General features: G+C 40.5%; 2 protein-coding genes across 4 annotated transcripts in view; both read left to right on the top strand.

Moving 5' to 3' along the window:
• LOC143266776 (protein VCF1-like) overlaps positions 1-23,889 on the top strand; it is a 463,727-nt gene that overhangs the window by 25,061 nt on the left and 414,777 nt on the right. The window lies entirely within an intron of this gene.
• Positions 3,096-23,889, top strand: part of LOC102903077 (protein VCF1-like) — a 32,489-nt gene continuing 11,695 nt past the window's right edge. Inside the window, exon 1 of one of the 3 annotated variants that reach the window (XM_015989069.3) lies at positions 3,096-4,939. In XM_015989069.3, the coding sequence (XP_015844555.1) occupies positions 4,935-4,939 (5 nt within the window). In that variant the 5' untranslated portion in view covers positions 3,096-4,934. The other 2 variants (XM_076562434.1, XM_006995630.4) reach the window with 2 other exon arrangements.

Below are 23,889 nucleotides of genomic sequence, written 5' to 3'. Positions count from 1 at the left end.
CCAAGTCTGTGCCACAATTGAAGTTTAAGGTTGTTGGGAAAGTTTCTGCTGATGTTTACTCAGCAAGATTATCCTCCAATTAGGCTCCATCCTGTAACAAAAGGAAATAACCCTGACTTACAACCAGCCATTATCAAAGAACATGCCTCTAAGGGGCAATGCTAGGGGGCAGTGCAGGGTCACAGGCACCATTAAGTCCTGGTCTGCCATTAACTCCCCTTCCTCTTCTCAGTAAAAGCATAATTCTGCCAGGTGGGCAAAATGAACCCAGGTAACAACTAAGTGAAAAGAACAACACAGGTGTACTTAAAAAATTCTGGCGATTTCTCTGCTATATAACTCTCCCATCTGCCCAAGTGGCCAGACATGAGTCTGCTGCCTGTTTAAATTGCTCAAAGTGTAACCTGGGGCTGAGATCTAAAAGAGATTTAAGGATGACCGAATGTGTGGAATTTGTAAGCCTGAAGTGTACTTAAGCTAGTGAAATCTTCTGTTTTTGGCCATCTCCTCTTTGAGCATTAGCCAGAGCTAGACAAGTGCTAGAAAGAGCTTTTTTCTTCATTAATCTCTTAATTATGTAGTATGCATAATTAAAATGTTCAGTGTGCAGAGCAATTTCTCACTGGGAAGGCGTATTATTTCTATTACAACAAATATTGTTAATAAATCCTTGTCGACATTTGAGAGGATAATTCTCCTGTTGATTTCTACAAGTTGACATGTTTCTGGAATTGCTGGGTTTCAGCAGCCTGGTCCTGGCAGTCCTCACAAGATAGGCTCTGCCATCCATTCATCATCAATAAGCCAGTTAGAGAGATGGTTAATAGTGAAGAGCAGAAAAAGGAGATTTCAGTGTGTCCACACTGGGAAGAGGAACCAATGAAAAGGGCCAGCTACCTCCATTTTGGGTCCTGACATCTGGGTTAGGAGTCAGCAGGGGTTGACACTTAGGTATGACTAAGCAGTCCTGGTCAGGATGTGATCTATCCAGCAACTGATATTTCACTGTCAGCCCTGCAGGGTCAGCCATATAGTTGTCAGCAGTCTGTGAAATCTCTTTCCAGGAGACAAGCTCCCCTCTGACTGGCACCTGGGCCCAGCCTTTTCCTTCCCAGAATGGGACTCTTGGGATAAATTCCTATTTCTTAGGGTCCATTGTCTCTCAATAATTTGATAGCCCAAGGCAGGGGCACAAATGTCTCTCTTTAGAATATCTTGGCTCCTGCTGAGACTGTTAGAGATACATTTTGCAAAATTCCTTTGAGAACATTTATCAAGTGTCTTCATTACTACTTCATTACTTGAGATTATTGCTGACCTTTTAAATGTTACTAAATTCAGACATTGCTATATTGTTTTTGTTTTAAAATAAATTCTCTTAAATTGCATCAAAGGTCTACATTTTCAGTTAAGACCTATACATTTGTTTCTCATACTTTTTGTATAAAAATGAGCTTAAAAGATTTCATATAAGATACTGTTCATTTAAAATGAGTACCTTGGGGCTGGAGAGATGTTCTTCCAGAGGTCCTAAATTCAATTCCCAGCAACCACACAGTAGCTCACGAACATCTATAATAGGATCTGATGCCCTCTTCTGGCAGCATGCAGGTATACATGCAGAGAACTCATACATAAAATATAAATAAATAAAAATTAAAAAAAAATAATTAAAAAAAGTTAAATGAGTACTTTGTGATCAGGACTATACATTCAGTATTAGAGCATTTGCTTAACACTTGCAAGCTTTGAGTTCAATCCCCAGTTCAGCAAAAAGTAAAAACAAAAGAGTAATAACAAAAAAGAAAGAGAACTTCGTAAGTACATGTTTAAAAGGGGGTGGAAAACAGCTCACAGAAACCACAAGTTTTGGAACCTGAGGTGGAACATAGTCACCAACCACAAACTCTGTTCCCTGTCCTAGATAAACTACCATCTGCCTCAGCTTTGAAGTTGTCTAGCCTCCTTGTTACCTTCATGCATATCAGTTGAATAGGCATTATATTTGAATCACAGCTGGGCACGGTGCTGCAGATTTGTAATCCCAGCATTTAGGAGGTAGAGTCAGGACGATCAGGAGTTCAAGATCGCCTCATTTATATAGCTAGTTGGAGGTCAGCATGGTCTACTTAAGACCCTGATTCACAAAAATTACTAAATTTAAGTCATGTGTTTATTTTTTACCTTATGATACCTTGCCTTGGATGTATTTGAACAATCTCTCCACACTAAGATTACAGACAAGGATAGAGCACATAGGCTTTCCTCTGGGAAATAGCAAGTCCTGTTCTTGACTGTGTTATCTGCTATTTCCTTGTGTAAGTGTCCAGGCAGGAATGAAGATGTCCTAAAGAGATACTTAAATATTTTCTCCTTTGGCTATCTGTTCAACAGTGGACCTCAAGGAATTGGAAATTTCCCCAGGATTTTCACTTTGGGGAACTAAAATCCTGAATCCTGTGCCAGGACAGGGAGAAGCTGCTCTTAAAGAGATTGCACATAGTTCTGATACCTTGGCATACCTTGTAAGAGACTGGAGTCTAAAATATGATGGCTAGGACTACACCTTGAGTAAGACAGCTTAGTTCTGCATACTTTATTCTGCCCTCTATTTAAAACTAAAAGTCATCAGATGCAGAGATCCATGGCCAGGCCGAGCTCCAGGAGTCCAATCGATGAGAGAGAGGAGAAATTTGCCACCGCCCGGCTGAGAGGAGGGAGGGATTCTGTGAGCACGGGACATTGAGATCATGATGGGAAAATGTACAGAGATGACCAGCCAAACTATTGGAAACACATGAACTGTGGACCAATAGCTGAGGAGCCCCCATGGTACTGGACTAGGCCCTCTGGATAGGCAAGACAGTTGTTTAGCTTGATTTGTTTAGGGGGCCCCCAGGCAGTGGGATCTGGACCCATCCCTGGTGCATGAGCCTAGTGCCTATGGTGGGACACCTTGTGCATCCTTGGTGCAGGGAGGAGGGCCTTGGACCTGCCTCAACTGAATGCTGACTCCCCATGGGAGACCTTGCCTTGGAGGAGGTGGGGGGGGGAGGTTGGGGGACTGGAGGAGGGAGAGGAGGGGAATCTGGTTGGTGATGTAAAATGAATAGAAAAATCTCTTAATTAAAAAAACAAACAAAACTAAGCTGGGCGGGCGGTGGTGGCGCATGCCTTTAATTCCAGCACTCAAGAGCCAGAGCCAGGTGGATCTCTGAGTTCAAGGCCAGCCTGGGCTACAGAGTGAGTTTCAGGAAAGGCTCAAAGCTACACAGAGAAACCCTGTCTCGAAAAACCAAAAACAAAACAAAAAAAAAAACAAAAACAAAAACAAAAAACAATAACAAAAAAAACAAAACCCAAAAAACTAAAAGTCACTTCTGTATAGTGGAAAATGGTCTTTGGGACAGATCACTGGAGTTCTATGCTCCTGTGCCCACTGTGGCTGCAGTAAACAAATCTTTCCACTTTTTACCATTACTTTGTTTAATTGGCTTATTGAGGATAGGTGGTCTGCCAGGGCCTAGGCTCTGGCTGTAGTAACACTTGCAACCTGAAGTTTGTAGGCTTTGATTCTTAAGTGTATACTCAAATCGTACATGATTTTCTAACAGACCACAAGCTCTGGAGTCACGACTTTAGAAGTAAAGGGTTCCTCATGCACCTTCAAATCAGAAAAGATGCTGTAACAGAACAACATAACCTACATTGTCACAGGAACTACGTACTGGCAAAAAAGCTTACTATTTGAAAAAGTTCATTAAAAAAAAAAAACCTCACCTGAAATAGAAGGACTCAAATAGCTATGGAGTTTAGTAGTTGCTATTGTTGTCCATGCACCTCATACTCTTTAGGTAGGACACAGTAGGGCACTAAAAAAAAATATCTTAAGAATGAAAATTTCTCTTAATTCAGAAGCTTGTCATTGATGTAGCCCTAAGCTTAGAGGTTACTTTTGGGTGTCTGGGTACTCTTCAGGATGACAAGGTTTACTCATTCTTGTCATTTCTTATTTCTCTTATTTTTCTGTCTGTATGGGATATTGAGTAGAAAGGAAATTTAGAGATCCCGTAGACCAATGGATTTTAAATTTTAAGAGATAGAAACTCCCAGGAGAGGGGAAAGTGCTGTGCATGGCGGAGCTACAGCAGAAGCAGGCCCTTTCTTCCCAGCTCCTTGCCTGAATACAGAATTCTCTGGCTTCTTATCCTTACAGTTGAGGAAACAGCATCCCCAGAAAATAAGGCAGTATACTTCAGGGAAATAGCGGAACTCAGATGAAAGGGAGTTCTTTTAGTCTCTGGCCCACCCGGAGACCCTGTGAAACGTTAAAGAACTGCCTGTCTGTCTTTATGGCAAACCTACTGTCATTAAAACGATGGTGTACAGTTCCATTAAAAAAAAAATCAAACCTGTTTTTATGAAATAAGATTTTTTTTCAGTTATGTTTAGATAGAGCTAAAATAACTCAGAAGGCTTTTTGCGATTTTTCTTGTCATTGCCTGGGAGCTCAGTAACAGCTAGGGCATCTATGCATTATTGGACCAATAGGCACACTGTTCCTTGATGCTCATGTGTGACCTAAGAGGCCCCAAAGGATGAGAGGCCCCAGTAGCGGGTTGCTTGGCTTGCTGCTGTGAGCAGTTAGATTCAGATTAGGTGAGGGCCTGGAGGACAGTGAGTGCGTCAGAAGTGGGTTCGAGGCTGGGGTGAGTGGGAGGAGCGTGTCCTTGTACACGTCTTGAGCGTGAGGCGCAGGGGGCTGTCGGGAACAGGTTCTGGACATCACCAACCACGTCTCTTAGGCAACAGGCAGCTACAGCGTTGGAAGGAAAGTGCAGGAGCCTCCCAGCCAGACTAGCAGCAACCTCGCCAGCATATGCTTGCAGACTCTGAACCAGCCAATCCTACACTAAGAAGAGCTCATCTTTCCAATGTGGTAGGGACTTCCTGTTGCTGTTGCCATGGTTCCGCGGGCGGGACTTAAGAGAAGCTTCCTTTGTTTGAATGGTTCTCTAGTCCCCTTGCTCAGGTTTGAATGCGTTGTGTGTTGTTCATCCCACCTGTCTTTCCTAGCCTTCATCTTATGGGCTGTGGGCAGAAAAGCAGCGGAAAAGATGGATGATCCTCCGAAGATGGACGATCCTCCGATGTGGGTGCCTGTCTGTTTCTTTAAAGTCTTAGATGGCAGTGTTGCGCCATACAGCCCCTTCTCCTCTGCCCTATGTGTTTGAAAAAATACTGTGAGTCTTTTTAAACTAAAAAGGCTTTTTTTCCTTTCCTTTTCCCCTTTTCTTCCCTTTCTCCTCCCCTCCCCTTCCTTTTCCTCTAGTAAGATTTGTGCCTGCCTGGAACTGGCAATTGAGTTAATAAATTCTAGACTTACTTTGTTAATATTCACAGCCTTAGAACAAAACCCTTTATTTTTCAAGTTGACTTTACTATTGTAGGGCAGCCTAGACACTACAGCTACTTGTATTTTGGCTTCCCTGAAAGGCCTTATTATTCTACCCCCTGCTTGTCCTGGGGTTTGTGTTCTTTCAATGTAGAATTTGTTTCACTTCCGTCTGGAAAATTTCTGTAAAGTGTGAATGAAAACAAGTTTTTTCCTGCAGTCCCATCGCCTCATGGTCACCATTAATTGTATTTTATGGTAATTGCCTTAGTGACTTTATAATCCATACGGGTCTTTTAAACATACTAGGATGCATATTTGTGCCTTTGCTTTAGCATCTTAAAAACCCTTTTATAGAATCAGACCAAATTCTATTGATATATGTAATTGCTATATGTCACATTAAAAATCTCATATATTTAGCTTGAGTTATTTGTCACTTGAACATTTTCTTCAGTGTGACAAAAGTATTTAAAAACTAATATGAAAAATACAAACAACCCATAACCCCATCTTATTATCAAATATTTTAAAAGTATTGTTGCTAAGGACAAGATTTGTACTAGTTTGCTTCCTTTTTGCTCACCATTTATATTTAAGCACATAAAAAAGTGGCTAACAGTGTGTTCTGAATAGATAGGTTGTGTGTAAGAATTAGTGTTTGATTTCTGCGGGGTAATTTTGTTTGTAAATATGGTGTGACATTTTGTAATACCCTGTAGTGTTTAGTTTCCTACATGCTTTTTCTTTCCATTTAAACAATGTGAGTAATAAGTATATTATTAGAACGTAAAACCACCTTTGTTACCAGGTTTACATTCCTTTCCAGAGTATCTTGTTTTTTTCTTGTATTTAGCACAAAAAGGTGTTCTACAAGAGTGTATAATTTAGAATGTAATCCCACGTCTGTGTGTCACAGTTGCCATGAATATAAAAGGTGGTGACTGCAGTATCTGCTTCAGTGTTGATAGCCTGCATACATAGCTCAACAGGTTCTTTACTTGGGTCCTCACTGCTAGATGTCACATTATTGCTGTCTGTCCTGGTGGCCATGACATATGTAGCAGGGAGAGAGTTTAAACTAGCTTTTTATTTTTTTTTATTTGAGTCTGGGTGTGATGAAATCTTTTTAAATGTAACCTCTTGAGATTCCCATTTCTACCTTCTAGTAGGAAAAACATTATGTAATTTTGAGTGAACTGAGTCAAGGAGAAAAATATTAATACATTACTCAACGATATTGCTTCTTTAATTTACAAAGAATATTTTCATACATTCTTACTGTATTTCTACAAGTAGATTCATTGACTTTACAAGTCCAAACTTTTTTATTAATGAAATTTGTTTTTGACGATATTATATATAAGTCCAAACTTTTATTCTATGGGTACATGCATGAAAGTTAATTCCCATTCTATGTGAACTTTGGGTTTTTGTGCGCTCATAATCATTTATAAATTTTGAAAAATAGTATTGATTTTATGTTGCAAATGTAGAAATTAACCCCACTGTAACATATGTATTATAAACGTTTTCCTTTTTAATGATGTTTGTGGTCTTTAGCTATATAATGATTAGTACTCCCCCACCCCACCTCTCTGTCTGGGGTGGAACTTAGAACTTGGAGACTTGATGGACACACTACCACTGAACTACTGCTCTGCCTTCCTCCCAGCGCTGAATCCCATTGTCTACCGCTTTATTCTTTCGTACGGAGCTGAAAGTCCCATCTGCCCCTACCTCCCCTGCCACTTATTTTTAGCCTAATCTGTTTAGTTTTTCACTGTCCTGATGAAGTCCCCATCACAATGCTTTGAAAACCTCAAATAAATACAAATTCCAAGTGACTACATGTTTAAGGTTTTCCCTAACAACTTGCTAAAATTACTACCCTCTAGGACTCCAATATATGTCTATTCTGTATATCCCTGAACTTGTAGTCATTTAGCACAATTACATGCTTTTTAAACTCTCACTAGAAGTACTAGATCCCACAGCTTCTGAGTCATTAAAGCTGCCCATGCAGGTACCTAAATTTAACCTTCACTGACGAGGGCAGAGCTGGTAGTTGTGGAAGCAGTTTTCTCCCTCCTTCAGTGTGGCTGAAAGGGCGAAGAATTGCTGCTAGTGAGAGTAGGCAATGATGGTGTTACCAAAGCAAGAGACGAGTGTGGCTGGGAGTGGTAGCTTCACTAACCATGACTCTCCTACCATTTCCACCTTAGAAGGAATGTCAGCGATGAGAGAAGACCTACAGGAACTCCACTTGCTTTCTCTGTCCTCTGGCAGTCTTACTTTATTGTTTCCATGGAGAAGGCTGACTACTCCTTTGATCCTGTCCAGTGGGTGTGGGAGTTTACAAACCTGCTGAAGAAATTGTTTCACACATTCACTGTTAGTCTATCATGAATTCCATATGATGACATGGCAGTCTCTTTTGTTTGCTTGTTTTGTTGGTTATTTTTGAGATAGATACGGTATGCCTATGCAGTCCAATGTATTTCTGTTCTTCTGCCTCAGTCTTCCATGTTCTGGGATAACAAGTGTGTCGCAAGCCTGACTTTCAGATTCATTTCTATTGTAGTCGCCTTAGAATATATGGGAGAGAATAAATGAAAAAGTGTGATCTTTTCTTAATGTGTTTTAAATATTACATTCATTTTTTCGTAGTTGTGGTAATATATTGTTCAATATTAGATTATGAAGTAGTTTTTTTCCTACTAGGTAATAAGAATATTTTCTTAAAATTCAAATTTCCCAATAGTCTATCATATATATCTTCTACAATATGGTTAGAATTAGTTCCTTCATTATTTCTGAAAATGAAAAAATAATGCTACAATAAACATTGTTAGTACGTCATTGCCCTCATTTAAACAATGTGCCTACTGTGGTTTCTGCCAAGTGGATACATACTGCAAAACTCCTCTGACCAAGAAAACGTGCCAGTATCTGCACCATTGCCTTTTGAGATTACTGCTAACCTTCAGAATGTTACTATGCTGAGATTTGAGTTTGCTGTCTTAGTTTTTAAAAATATCTTTTATATTATTTGTGATTCAGTGCTCTTTCATACATTTTTATATACTCTGTGAAAATGACTTTAAGATTTCATATGTGATATTGGTTTTAAAAGGAACATATTGTGGCATGGGAGTATGTCTCAGCAGTACTGAGCTTTCATAGCAAGTGGGCAAGTAAATCCAATTACACAAAAAAAGAACCAAAACAACAAACAAACAAACAAACAAACAATAAATAAACATTAAACCAATCCAAACATTTCTCGAGGAACATTCTGTCAGCCATGCACCCCAAACATTTCCATATGCAGATTTACAATCTGAGAAAGATCATAGTCACAGACGGCCTACCCTGCATAAACTGTCATCGTGGTTCAGTTCTAGAGTTGGTCCATCTTAGGATTCTCCCCGGTGTCTACCAGTTAAAGAAACAGGGTAACGTGTATCACTTTCCTCCCATTTCACATCCCAGTATCTTGAGCTACCTGCCATACTGAGATTGCAGAGGACAGAACATATCTTCCTTTGTGGGAACCACTGGTCATGTTATAAGACAGGACCCAATCCTAACCATATGTTGTGGTGTCTTGTTGCAGCAGAAGCTTTTGGGCTTTGATTCTCAGAAGCTTATAGCCACATAAGACCACAAACTCTGGAGGCACAAATTTTAAGGGGTGGGGTGGGGGACACAAAATTTCCTTACATCTTCAAAATGGCAGACAGTTCTGCAACAAAGTGTTAAAACCTGTGATACTAGATAATTAAATTGAGGAAAAAGTACCTTGTGCTATTTGGAAAAGATATGATGCACACAATCACATGAAGAAGGAGGACCCAACTCTGTAGAGAGGTGTTCAATGGTGGATGTGGATAGGGCACAAGAAGGTAGCAAAGATACACTACCTTGGAAAAAAGTTTTTTTTTTTTTTTTTTTTTTTTTTATATCATTTGATTAGTTTATCCCTGGCTAACAGCTTACCAGTGTTGCAGACCTAAGCATAGGGTTACTTCTGGGTGCCTGGTATTAAGGATGGTTAAGTTTACTCAATTTCTTACTTCCCTTTGTCACATCCTTTGACACCAGGAGGAAAGCTTAGAGAGATTGAAACCAGTAGATTTCAAACTGTTTAAGTGTAAGAAACTTTGTTAGGGAGGGGTGTAGATGAAGAGGTTCTTCTCTTACACTCTCCTGCCTGGTTGCTGCTACCCTCAGCTTCTGGTTCTTTTTTTTCTTAAAGTTGAAGAAACAGCCTGCCCAGAGAACAAATTGTTTTCCTTGTCAGGTTACTTTTTTTCCCCCAGTAAAGCAGGAGAGGCTGATGGATCTTAGACTGGAAGGGGTGATCTCTTGAGCCCTGGCCAAGGCCTGTCTTACCCTGCTCACAGTACTGTTTAACTCCCTCTCCCCTTTTGAGTAAATATGTGTCCCCCCCCCCGACCTTTGACTTCTCTGAGGATTGAGTTAAAATAATTAAGACGGGAGCAGAGAGGTGCAAGCAGGATAAGATAGAACATCACAGAAGGGCATAGTCTTCTTTGCTGCCCAGGGCATGACCATGAGTAGGAGACTTTGGAGGGGAAGAGAAGGGTCCCCAAGAGGAAAGAAAGGCTCTTTGCTGCCCAGGGCATGACCATGAGTAGGAGACTTTGGAGGGGAAGAGAAGGGTCCCCAAGAGGAGAGAAAGGCTCCATTGGCTGCCTGCTATGTGTCATGGGGCCAGGAGGTAGGGAGTTAGGATTAGAGGGGATGAGTGCTGCAAGGAAGACAGTGAGGGCAGCCACTTGAGAAGCAGGATCAAAGGCTGGGAGGAGTGGGAGGAGTGTGTCCAGGGACTGGCATCCATCCCACGTGGTGCTGCGTGGTGCGCAGGGCAAGAGGGCCTCCTTATCAGCGGTCCCATTCTACATCAGCGATTGCATTCCTTGGTCAGCAGAGAACTACAGCACTGGAGGGAAGTGCAGGCCTGCCTCAGGACAGAGCCGCCAAGGCCTCTTGGGAGGACACTTGTGCTCAGGCTGCAGTTCACCACCACTACTACAAGGAGCAGCATCTTTGCAATGTGGTAGGGATTTCCTCTTGCTGTTGCTGTGGTCCAAGAGCAGAACTAAGGGAGGCTTCCTTGGTTGGTGTAGACCGATTAGCTACTTGGGCAGGTGTGAGGTGTAAGTTTCCTGTATCATCTGTCTGGTCAGTCATCTCAGTAGGTTGGCTTTTTTTTTCATCTTCATTTAATGGGCTGGGGGGCAGAAAATTCCCAGAAAAGATGAACATTTCTCTGATACTGGTGCTTTACGGCTCTCTGACCCTTAGATGGCAGTATTTCTCAGTGCAGTGGGCCTCTCTGCACCATCCTCCCTCCCTTCTTGTGTCGAAAAAAAAAATCCCCTGCTGTGGAGCACTTTTTCTAATGTAGAGGCTTAAAAAAAAAGTCTTGGAGCAGGAGATTAAGTTACCAGCTTCCTCTGAGGTTCCCTCCCAACTCCCTACCTCTTGGACAAAGCTCTTTTCTTTTCTCCTTGGCCTTGCTTTAGTGGGGCAGCCTAGGAACTCATTTTTTCCCCCTTCTGGCCTTGGAGTTTATGCACCTTTGCGAATATTTTCTTCCAGTATAGATTGTATTTCACTGCATTCTGGACATTTTCTGGGAGTATTAATGAAAACAATTTTTACTCACAGTCCTATCACCCAGGAATCACCATTAATTCCACTTGGTGATCCTTGCTTCAGAGGTTTTCCATACAGGTGCATTTAAAGCATACTGAGATCCATATTTGCACATTACAAAAACCAGTGTGGAATTATTGCTGTGAGTCTCATTACCTGTACAGTTACTGTGCGTTACCTTCAAAGCCCACATATCTAGCAACCTATGATAGCTTTATCCTTGTAATGAGCTACAGCTATGACACAGTTCTTTCAGAACTCACATGGAAAACAAAAGGAGCCCTTGAATTCCTATGTAAATGTTAAACAACAAAGGACTTGTCCCTGGGATAGGAGCTTTACTGGTTATACCCATCCCCCACTCCCTCCCCACCAGGACACTAACAGAACAGCTCTAGTAGCCTGCCCTCCACACCAGCATCTGTTGAACTCAGGAGCATCTCTTCAGGTTAATTGATTTTGTTTATGCACGTGTCATTTCATAAAACTCTGTAATGTCTACAGTTCCTTTTTTGTTCTTTTTTTGGGGGAGATGTTTGAAGACAGAGTTTCTGTGTGTACCAGCCCTGGCTGTCCTGGAACTCACTTTGTAGACCAGGCTGGCCTGGAACTCACAGAGATCCACCTGCCTGTGTCTCCCTAGTGCTAGGATTAAAGGAGTGTGCCACCACTGCCTGGCATATTTGCAGTTTGTTAAATGATCTTTCCTTCCACTTTCTTGTGGGGATGTGTTTGTTATTACAATTGACCAAAATAGTCTTTGCTGTTTGACATTCTCACTTGGTATGTCTTTTACTCGTTTTTTGGATTACAGGACAGAAAAGCTCAAAGCCACTGTGTTGGCTAGAGACTTGATAGACGAGGGCCATTGGTAAACCTTTATGCTTGCCTTCAAGTTTCCTGATGTATTGATAACTGACTCCACGCGTGTATTGTGCTGTCTTTGGAAGCATACATTAAAAGTAGTAAATAATTACCTGTTTCAGGGAGATGATGCTTTGCATAATAGTCAAGAGATGTTTATAGCTTGTCTCCTGGCAAGGGCAGATTCACTATTATTCTTGTTATCTACTGTATTTGCTACAGTATGTAGTAATGACCCTTTATTTTTTATGAGACATGTCTTGCTATGTATATGTAGCCTTGACTAATCTGATACTTGCTATACAGCCCAGGCTAACCTTGAACTCCTGGGAATCCTCAGTCTCCCCAAGTGCTGAGATTACATGCACCTGTGATATCAGCAGATATTGGGGTTTTGTGGACATCTATTGAGATTTCTGGGTTCTTATGACTCAGAACAAGGAGCTAGACAAAGAAATGTAGATAACAGCAGAAATAGACACAATTTATCAGAAAGGAATGCACTTCCAAGGGAGGAAGTGGGGAGTTGGGAGGAAGGTTAGAAGCATGGAGGACTGGCACATTTATAGGTCATTTGCATAGTGCAGGCTTTTTTGCTCATACTGTTTTTTAACATGTAGGCCTTGGTAGTATGTATAGGGCATACTGTTCTAGTCTTCCTCTCTGCCAGCTCTTTTATTCTGGATGAGAGAGAGCAATGGCTTCACTAATCACAGTTGTTCTACCATTTCCACACTTAAAGAGGGCATCCATTTTTGCATGGTGAAATTGTTTTAAATCTGCTTCCTTTCTTTGATGTATGGCAAGCTGACTTCATTGTTTAGATGGAGAGGGCTGGCTGCTCCCTGCTTAATCTGCCAAGGAGATTCATGCATTCACTCTTACTTTAAAAATGAAATTCATTTATATAAATTCTTGTTTAATGGACTGGAGAGATGGCTTACTGGTTAAGAGCACTGGTTGCTCTTCCAAAGGACCCAGGTTTGATTCCTGGCTCCCCACAGGATAGCTCACTACTGTCTGTAACTCCAGTTCTGAGATATCCAGTGCCATCTTCTGGCCTCCATTGGAACCAGGAATGCATACAGTGAATAAACTATATGCTGGGAAAGCATCCATATGCATAAAATAAATTTTTAAAAAAATTAAAAGTGTGTGTGTGTGTGTGTGTGTGTGTGTGTGTGAGAGAGAGAGAGAGAGAGAGAGAGAGAGAGAGAGAGAGAGAGAGAGAGAGAGAGAGAGAGAGTTGTGATATACGCATATGGAATTCAGAGGACAGCTTTTGGGAATTGGTTCTCTCCTTCCATCATGTGGATCCTGGAAATTGAATTCAGGTCCACAGGCTTGGAGGCAGACAGCTTTAACTGCTGAGGCATCTTGCTGGCCTGACAATTCATTTCCATTATGCTTTTGGAACACACAGAAAATAATAAGGCAAATAATCATTACTGAAAATCGCATAAACGTCTTATTTCAATGTGTTTTGTATATCACATTAATTTTTCCACATTTTCAAACACTAAATATACTCTCTCAAAGTATGTTATCCAATACTGAATTGTAAAGTTTTCATATTAAATAATACATTTTTGGAAATTTAAATTCAGTATTCTAGCATTTTGAAATTCCTATATTTTTTTCTGAATTAGAAAAATTGCACAAATACCATTAATATGTCATTTCTCTAATTTCAGACAATATACCTTTTGTGGATTGCTAAAGTAGAGATGAAAATAATATCTTTTAAATTATTTTGAGATTTGGTATCTTTTCATGCCTTTAATATCCATGCATGTGGGTTTTTTGTTTTATTTTTTACTTTTTTTTTCCAGTTCTGGGGAGTGAACCAAAGATTGATGCATTTAGGCAAGCACCTGGACACTGAGCCCAGGCCCTCTTTTAAAAATATTTGTATATTTGATGTAAGTGATGATTGTCTTGCAGATATCTTCTCAGTGTCTGAGAAATGTAACACTTATTAATTTCACAGTGAGTACCTGACAGACACAGTGCATTTAAAACATTCAGAACATCTCCTGCAAAGTTATGTATTTTTGGGAGCCTTGTGTGAAAATTGCTTTGTATCAAGCACGTCCTATCACTTGTATTTGTGCCACTCCACTACATAAGGAATTTGCCCAGGTTTCCGACATTGTTACAGATGACAGATTTATCTTGCACTTATGTGGTTTTGATCCATTGTGTATTCATTCTCTATTGGTAAACTAATGATTTTTGTGTATCTCTTCTAATCAAGATTTCTCACCAAGGTGTTATTTTATGTTTACTAATTGAGTTGACATGACCAAAGATGCTCCCAGGTGTTTAACATTGATGAGTTTTGTTTATTATGTGCTGCCATCCTGGGATAATGGAACCTTCTCATATTCTGTCTCTCTTCTGTGAACTTATATATTTTCACAGGGAACGAGAACAGCTGAAGGCTTTCCCATTTTGTATATTTTCACAGTTTCTGTATAATGTGAATCCTTACATTGAGAAGAAGCGAAGACATGTCCATGTTCTTTACATTCACCCTATTTCTTTTTCTGTTCCTAATACTAGTTTGTTTCTTTTCTGAGATGTGATGTGAACATTTGGGGATGAATGAACATCAAGGATGTCTCCATCTCCACACACCTGCTTTTCATATGATTTGACTCTACAAGGATTTTCTTGTTCACAGTGGGATCTAGAATCCAGCTGAATTTTTTGCCACATGGATTATCTTTATTATGTTCAAAATCTCTCTGTGACTTGATGTCTTAAGATTTCTCCTGGAATTTCTGTAGTCATCTTCAAAGTTCTGGTCTTTCTGTTGTTACCATGTTCCTGAAGGTTTCCTGCATCACATATCCATGGAGCTTATATGGGGGAAAATCCTGCAAAACACATTCCTCTAAGAGGAAGTTCACAGCTACATCTTCACAGGGCACACACTTCATATCTGCTTCCCAACTCTCCTGCTCCCATCACAACAGCTTCTGGGGTCAGTTGTCACAAAGTGACAGAAATTGGGTCACCTGAATCCTCTCTTAGCAATCAAGATAATGCCCTTTCAGACTACTTTTTTCTTTTCAGATACTGTCTTCTTTTGTTTCTTGCTGCCCAGGGTCTCACTAGGCTGGCCAGGCTGAACTTGAATTCTGTAGCCCAGGCAGGCCTTGACCTTGAGATCTACTGCCTCTTACTTGCTCTCTACCTTATTTATTTATTTGTTTGTTTGTTTGTTTATTATTTTGAGATAGGGTCTCTCAATGAACCTGGATCTGAACACCTGGCTAAACTGGCTGGCCAGTAAGTTCCAGGAATCTACCTGTCTCCCCTATTATCCTCTCTGGGTTACAAAGTATGCTTACTGGGTGCTAAGGATACAAACCCAGGTCCTTATGCTTGGTAGGGCAAGCAACTGAACCATTTAGCTAGACCCTAGTCAAGGAATGATTGGTGAACGGCATGAGAAGAGTTGGTGTTGGTGCTCTTGGAAGGCTACTGTAAGCCAAGGAGCGAGAACATAGACATTGTCTAAGATTGGAGCATTTGCAGATTAAAGAGGACAGAAGGAGTATCGGAAATAGTTTTGAGGGGTTCATAGCTACAGGTCTTGTATATGGTAAGAAACAGTGTGGCCAGTAGAGTGGAGCCTCCAGGAAGTTGAAGGCTGTAGATATGATGTGGAACCGTTAGGGAGTTAGAAGGTCAGGAGATGGTACTACTGGTGATGAGAGAGGAGAATGAAAGAACAGGACACCATGGAAAGGCATAGTCTGCCCATGGCTGCCCATGGCATGGCCACAGGCAGGGAGGCTTAGCAAGAGAAAATGAGAATGTCCCCAGGGAGAGGACCCACTGGTGGCCTTCGGAGTGTTGTGGACACCAAGGTGGGCAGTTAAGGTTGAGGGCTGCAAAGAAGACAGTGCAGTCACCGGAGTGGGCAGAGTATGTCCAGGGAATTGGCCCTTGTCGCAGTTCCGGCACAGCAGGAATAATGGGGCAGTGTGTTTCTTCTGTCAGTGCGCTCTAAACTCTTAGCCTGCAGTTCACAACAGCTTTAGAAGGAATATTTAGGCAAACCCCAGGCTGGAGACTAGAGGTGACCTCTGGGTTCCTAGACAGCCCTAGAACCTGCCAGTCTTAGGGTAGACTTCCTCTCCTGTCTCTCCCACTTCATTCATGCTTCCTGTGGCTCATATACTCCCTGTTGCTGTTGCCATGGTTCCGAAGGCAGGACTAACGTTTCTGTGATGGCGTATTTGCTGGTACCAGTTCATTCATTATCTTCCCTTTCATAGTACTTGGTTTCCTCAGCCAAGTCTCTTGCGTTTTCCACAGAAAAGTAGCTGCAAAGATAGATTTTCCTCTGATTTAGAGATGGCAGTGACAGTGCCTTGCCACAGCTACTCCGCCTTTTACCCTGCGCTTCACCTTGGAAAAAGCCACGCCTTTTGCTGGAGAAGCCCTTCCTATTGTGGTGGGGCTGCTGCCTTCTGGACAAAAAGTCATCATTTAGTGATACAACCCTTTAGAGTTTCAGACATTCGGTTCTCCCTTGGAATTGCAAAGATCCCTTAGCAACTTGGCATTTCTGCTTCTCTGAAAGATCTTTCTGATTTCTTGGACCCATTGATGTCCTGGGATTCACAGGCCTTTCTCAACATACTCATCCTTTATAGTAACTATTCTTTCTCATTGTAGAAAATTCAGAAGGCTGATATACAATACAGAAAGCTAATCTTCTGCATAGTCCCCTTGCTGAAAGATTAAGCTTTCATAATGAACTGTGATAATTTTCCTAGATATTTTCATTCATGAAGTATATTTAAACTGAGGGCATGGGTTTTTTGTTTGTTTGTTTGTTTTTGAGACAGGGTTTCTCTATGTAGTTTTTGGTTCTTATCCTGGATCTCACTCTGTAGACCAGGTTAGACTCAAACTCACAGAGACCTTCCGGGCTCTGCCTCCTGGGTGCTGGGATTAAAGGTGTATGCCACCACTGCCCAGCTCATGTTTTATTACAACTTAAACATACTGCTTTTTAGAGCTCAGTTTTAGATTTTTGAAAAATACCTTTTTTTTTTTTTTACATTATACACATTTTTTGTTTAAGAACTAAAATGTAAAGTAGTAAAAGCTTCAGTTAAATAGGAGATCAGAATATCTGAACTCATGGTTCAAGGACAGTCATTAGCACGCAGTGTTGTGAGGATAGGAGCTGAGATTTATGCTTAATCAGAACGCAGCACCTGGAGGAATGTCTTTACTGTAGTCTGTGTTCAGTGAGTGGTGCGAAATAAAACATATGCATTTTTCATTGTGTATATATGTGCCACTGTACTCATAGCATTGTGTTGTAAAGAGTTTTCTACATAATTTTTTCTATTTAGTATTTTGTTTGGGATTTTGATGGGGATTGCATTGAATCTGTAGATTGCTTTTGGTAAGATTGCCATTTTTACTATGTTAATCCTACCTATCCATGAGCATGGGAGATCCTTCCATTTTCTGATATCTTCTTCAATTTCTTTCTTTAGAGATTTAAAGTTCTTATCAAAAAGGTCTTTCACTTGTTTAGTTAGTGTTATCCCAAGGTATTTTATATTATTTGTGGCTATTGTAAAGGGTGATGTTTCTCTGACTTCTTTCTCAGCCCTTTTATCATTTGTGTATAGGAGGGCTACTGATTTTTTTGAGTTGATCTTGTATCCTGCCACTTTACTGAAGGAGTTTATCAGCTGTAGAAGTTCCCTGGTAGAGTTTTTGGGGTCACTTATGTATACTATCATATCATCTGCAAATAGTGAAAGTTTGACTTCTTCCTTGCCAATTTGTATCCCTTTGATCTCCTTTTGTTGTCTTATTGCTCTAGCTAGAACTTCTAGTACTATATTGAATAAATATGGGGAGAGTGGACAGCCTTGTCTTGTTCCTGAATTTAGTGGTATCGCTTTGAGTTTCTCTCCATTTAATTTGATGTTTGCTGTTGGCTTGCTATAAATTGCTTTTATTATGTTTAGAAATGTTCCTTGTATTCCTATTCTTTCTAAGACCTTTATCATGAAGGGGTGTTGGATTTTGTCAAAGGCTTTTTCAGCATCTAGGGAGATGATCATGTGGTTTTTTTCTTTCAGTTTGTTTATATGGTGTATTACATTGACTGATTTCCGTATGTTGAACCATCCTTGCATCCCTGGGATGAATCCTACTTGGTCGTGATGGATGATTGTTTTGATGTATTCTTGGATTCGGTTTGCCAATATTTTGTTGAGTATTTTTGCATCAATGTTCATGAGGGAGATTGGTCTGTAGTTCTCTTTCTTTGTTGCATCTTTGTGTGGTTTGGGTATCAGGGTAATTGTAGCCTCATAAAAAGAGTTTGGTAGTGTTCCTTCTGTTTCTATTGTGTGGAACACTTTGAAGAGGATTGGTATTAGTTCTTCTTTGAAAGTCAGGTAGAATTCTGCACTGAAACCATCTGGTCCTGGGCTTTTTTTAGTTGGGAGACTTTTGATGACTGTTTCTATTTCTTTAGGGGTTATTGGTCTATTTAAATGATTTATCTGGTCTTGATTTAATTTTGGTATTTGGTATTTATCCAGAAAATTGTCCATTTCTTCCTGGTTTTCCATTTTTGTGGAGTACAGGTTTTTGAAGTATGATCTGATGATTCTCTGGATTTCCTCATTGTCTGTTGTTATGTCTCCCTTTTCATTTCTGATTTTGTGAATTTGGGTGTTCTCTCTTTGCCTTTTGGTTAATTTGGCTAGTGGTTTGTCTATCTTGTTGATTTTTTCAAAGAACCAACTCTTTGTTTCATTGATTTTTTGTATTGTTCTCTTGTTTTCTATTTCGTTGATTTCAGCCCTCAATTTGATTATTTCCTGGCGTCTATTTCTCCTGGGTGAGTTTGTTTCTTTTTGTTCTAGAGCTTTCAGTTGTGCTGTTAATTCATTGGTATGGGATTGCTCCATCTTCTTTATGTGTGCATTTAGAGCTATGAATTTTCCTCTTAGCACTGCTTTCATAGTGTCCCATAAGTTTGGGTATGTTGTACTTTCATTTTCATTGAATTCTAGGAACTCTTTAATTTCTGTCTTTATTTCTTCCTTGACCCATTGATGTTTCAGGTGGGTATTATTCAGTTTCCATGAGTTTGTGGGTTTTCTATAATTTTTGTTGTTATTGAGTTCTAACTTTAAGGCTTGGTGGTCTGATAAAATACAGGAGGTTATTCCAATTTTTTTGTATCTGTTGAGATTTGTTTTGTGTCCAAGCATGTGGTCAATTTTTGAGAAGGTTCCATGGGGTGCTGAGAAGAAGGTATATTCTTTTGTGTTAGGATGGAATATTCTGTATATATCTATTAGGTCCATTTGAGTCATAACATCTGTTAGGTCCTTTATTTCTTTGTTAAGTTTCAGTCTGGTAGATCTATCTTTTGGTGAGAGTGGTGTGTTAAAATCTCCCACTACTAATGTGTGGGGTTTGATGTGCGTTTTAAACTTTAGTAGTGTTTCTTTTATGAATGTGGGTGCTTTTGTATTTGGAGCATAAATGTTTAGAATCGAGACTTCATCTTGGTGGATTTTTCCTGTGATGAATATGTAATGTCCATCCTGGTCTCTTTTGATTGATTTTAGTTTGAAGTCTATTTTATTAGATATTAGGATAGCTACACCAGCTTGTTTCTTAGGTCCATTTGCTTGGAAAACCTTTTCCCAGCCCTTTACTCGGAGGTAGTGTCTGTCTTTGGAGTTAAGGTGTGTTTCTTGTATGCAGCATATGGATGGGTCCTGTTTTCTAATCCATTCTGTTAGTCTGTGTCTTTTTATAGGTGAGTTGAGACCATTGATATTGATGGATATTAATGACCAGTGATTGTTAATTCCTGTTATTTTTTTGGTTGTGTTGTGTTGTCCTTCTGTGGTGTATGTTGGTGTAGGATTATCTATTGCTTGATTTTTCATGGATGTGTTTAGCTTCTTTGGGTTGAATTTTCCCTTCTAGTGCTTTCTGTAGGGCTGGGTTTGTGGACAGGTATTGATTAAATCTGGTTTTATCCTGGAATATTTTGTTTACTCCGCCTATGGTGATTAAGAGTTTTGCTGGGTATAATAGTCTGGGTTGGCATCCATGGTCTCTTAGTGTCTGCATGAGGTTTGTCCATGATCTTCTATCTTTCATAGTCTCTATTGAGTAGTCTGGTGTTATTCTGATGGGTTTGCCTTTATATGTTACTTGGTCCTTTTCCTTTGCAGCTCTTAATATTTTTTCTTTATTCTGTGTGTTTAGTGTTTTGATTATTATGTGGCGAGGGGACTTTTTTTTTGGATCCAGCCTATTCGGTGTTCTGTAAGCTTCTTGTATCTTCATAGGTATTTCTTTCTTTAGGTTAGGAAAGTTTTCTTCTATGATTTTGTTGAATATATTTTCTGTGCCTTTGAGTTGGTATTCTTCTCCTTCTTCTATCCCTATTATTCTTAGGTTTGGTCTTTTCATGGTGTCCCAAATTTCCTGGACGTTTTGTGTTAGGACTTTTTTGTCTTTATTGTTTTCTTTGACTGACGAATCTATTTTCTCTATCGTGTCTTCAGTGTCAGAGATTCTCTGTTCCATCTCTTGCAATCGGCTGGTTATGCTTGTTTCTGTAGTTCCTGTTCGTTTTGTCAGGATTTCTATTTCCAGCATTCCCTCAGCATGTGTTTTCTTTATTGTCTCAAATTCATTTTTCAGATCTTGGAATGTTTCTTTCATCTGTTTAATTGCTTTTTCTTGGCTTTCTTTGATTTCTTCCCATTTTTTGTTCGTTTTTTCTTCCATTTCTTTAAGGGAGTTTTTTATTTCCTCTTTAATGGAGTTTTTCATTTCCTCTTTAAGGGAAGTTTTTATTTCCTCTTTAAGGGAGTTCTTTATTTCCTCTTTAAGGAAAGTTTTTATTTCCTCTTTAAGGTAGTTTTTCAATTCCTCTTTAAGGAAAGTTTTTATTTCCTCATTGAGGGAATGTTTTATTTCTTCTTTAAGGGCCTCTATCATCTTCTTAATGTCATTTTTAGGGTTGATTTCTTCTGTTTCTTCTGTCATGGTATGTTTAGGTCTTGCAGGTGTAGAATCACTAGGTTCTGATGTTGCCATATAGGTCTTTATGTTGTTGCCTGTATTTTTGCACTGGCGCCTACTCATCTCTTCCTCTGTGAGGTGCAGGTGGTGTCTGTGTCTGAGAGTGCCTCTCTTGTTCTAATTTTTAGTCTTGGTTTAGTAGGGGTTCTTGGTTAAATTGGTGCTTTTGGGCTATTTCTTCAGGGGCAGCTGATTTCGATCGGTGAATTATATACTTATGATTCTGGTGATCTGGTTTGGTGTCTGGGTAGCGCCTTCTTCTGTGTTCTCAGGTCACTTTTTGTTCATTTGTCAACTCCTCAGCTGATCTTGTTTCTTCAGACTTTAAACTGTAGGCATCTGAATCCTCTCCCAGATGGGTTTCAGCTGAGCAGGGTAGTCTCACCAACACCTCCAAGTTGTTGGGTTTCACAGGATCAGCAGCTGGGCCCTGGGTTGTCCTCAGACGGAGTGTTCAGATTCGTTCTGGTTCTGACCCACGGAGATAGCTTCTTCCCCAGATGTTGGGGTTAGGGGCGTCCCTGTTCCAAGCTGTGTCTGCTTGTCTCCGTCCCTGGGCCTGTTTACCTCTGCGGTCCGCCGCCGGGCCTGTATGTCCCTGTCAGCTGCCGCTGGGTCTGTCTGCCTCTGGGGGCCGCCACCGGGCCTGAATGTCCCTGTCGGCCGCTGCACGTCTACCTCAGCGGGCTGCCGCTGGGCCCGTCTTCCTCCACAGGCCGCCGCCACAGGCCTACCTGCGTCTGCTTGTCTTCGCCGCCGGGCCTGTCTACCTCTGTGGACCACCGCTGGGCCTGAATGTCTCTGCCTGCTGCCGCCGGGCCTGAATATCTCTGTCGGCTGCCGCCGCTGGGCCCGTCTACCTCAGCGGGCTGCTGCTGGGCCCGTCTACCCCCGCGGGCCGCCGCCACAGGCCTACCTTCGTCTGCTTGTCTCTGCCGCCGGGCCTGTCTACCTCTGTGGGCCGCTGCTGGGCCTGAATGTCTCTGCCGGCTGCCTCCGGGCCTGAATAAGTATTTTGTTTTGAAAATCAATTTTATTAGCTTGAGCCTGGTTAGTTCACTCAAGGGAAACCATTTAGCTAGCTGGTAACAAACAGAGCCCTGATCTTTCTAAGTTCAAAGTGCTTTCCTTTATTCTGTGAGGTTTAACTAGATGCTATATATCACAGAATTTCTTTGGGTAATGGGATGGACTTATTGTTGCTCCATGAGTTGATTTGATTAGATCTCACTATATTTCCTGTATTTCAAGGACACTGTTCTGTATCATAGGCAAGTCATAGCAACTAAGATTTTGGAAATTATCTCAAGGTTAACTGAGAAAGAGTTAAAAATCTGTAATTAGCTTAAATTGTTACATTGGATTTTTATTTGCATCATTATGAAGTAGGGGGGCTCAGAAAAATATAGAATTTAGAAATACAAATTTAGGGGACAAACTGCCAATGTACTCTTGTAATTAAGAACACAATTATTTCACAGGAAACAATGTGTTTGAAGGAAAGCTAGTCTTATTGAAATATTTCTTATTCTCTAAGACCAGCTACTGGTTTTGATGTTGCTTTGGCATGCCTGACATACCTGGAAAAAAAATCATGTATTTGCTACTGAGAATTTTCTTCTTAAATACCACTCTATACAAATAATATAACTTTAGCTACACTATCAAATTCTTTGCCATAAAAACAAAACAACCCCCCCCCAAAAAACCAAAAAATGTTTGAATAGCTATCCAATTATGCACTAATTTTTTCCCTTCCTGTAGAAGAGGGGATGGGGTGATTACTCAAGAAAATTTGTCTCCAGTTACTTTTGTCCTTCTTCCTTATTTTATTATCTAGTCACTTCATTTCTCTAGAATGTTTCCCCAATTTTGAGAGGATAGCACTTGACAAAGGAAAGTAGATCCAAGGAGGGATGTCCTTAAACATCCATGTTCTCAGTAGTCCCCATTTCTCTATTACACACTGCTTATGGAAACAGAAAAGAGGGGGAAGGTGTTTGAAAAAGAGTCTGATAGCATTTCAAGTCTCAGAGATGAATGGAAGACTGAAGACGAAAGAAATAATGGACATCGTTAGAATTAACAGTACTAAGGAGTGCCAAACTGTTCAGACTGGTTTCTAATTAAGTGGTTAAAAAGAATATCTGTCTAATCAGCTCTAGGATTTCTGTGGGAATTTTAAGACCAGGCAAGGCTTCTAGCACTCTTGAAGCAGAAGCAGGAAAATTGCAGCAAGTTAAAGAACAGCTAAGCCATGATAGTGGGTTTCATGACAGAATGGGCTATACAGTGAGACCCTGAACAATAAAAGAAAACAGAACGATATGAATTATAATGGAAAACACCACAACAAAATTGGTGATTAAATGGTGTGGAATATACTTTTCCCCCCCCCTGAAACAGTGTCTTACCATATATTTTATATAAAGCTCAGGCTGGCTTGAAACATACTTGTAGTCCAAGTAGCAATGGAACTAGAGATCTTTATGCCCCAGCCTCCCTGGGGCTTGGAGTACAGGCATACATCACTATATATAGTTTCATTAAAACACTTCTAGACACAGTTTCAGGGAAGTAATCAGCCACAGTGTCATGATGGCAGTGAAGTAGCTACAGTGACATAATAGTTGTCGCCATAGCAACAGGAATAATCTGACAGTACATAGGAAGTGTCTGTTCCTAGCCACTGGCTGAACAGACATAAGAGCAAATAGGCTCTAGAAGCCGCACCTGTCTTGAGATCTGCCCTATGGCAGAGCTGAGAACCATATAATCTGGAACGGTTATTTCAGTGGACAATGGGCCTGGTCAGGTAGAGTTTCAAC

The sequence above is a fragment of the Peromyscus maniculatus genome, chromosome X (assembly GCF_049852395.1).
Source record: "Peromyscus maniculatus bairdii isolate BWxNUB_F1_BW_parent chromosome X, HU_Pman_BW_mat_3.1, whole genome shotgun sequence".
In the NCBI taxonomy this organism is placed as follows: Eukaryota; Metazoa; Chordata; class Mammalia; order Rodentia; family Cricetidae; genus Peromyscus; species Peromyscus maniculatus.
This window is presented reverse-complemented; position numbering and strand designations above follow the sequence as displayed.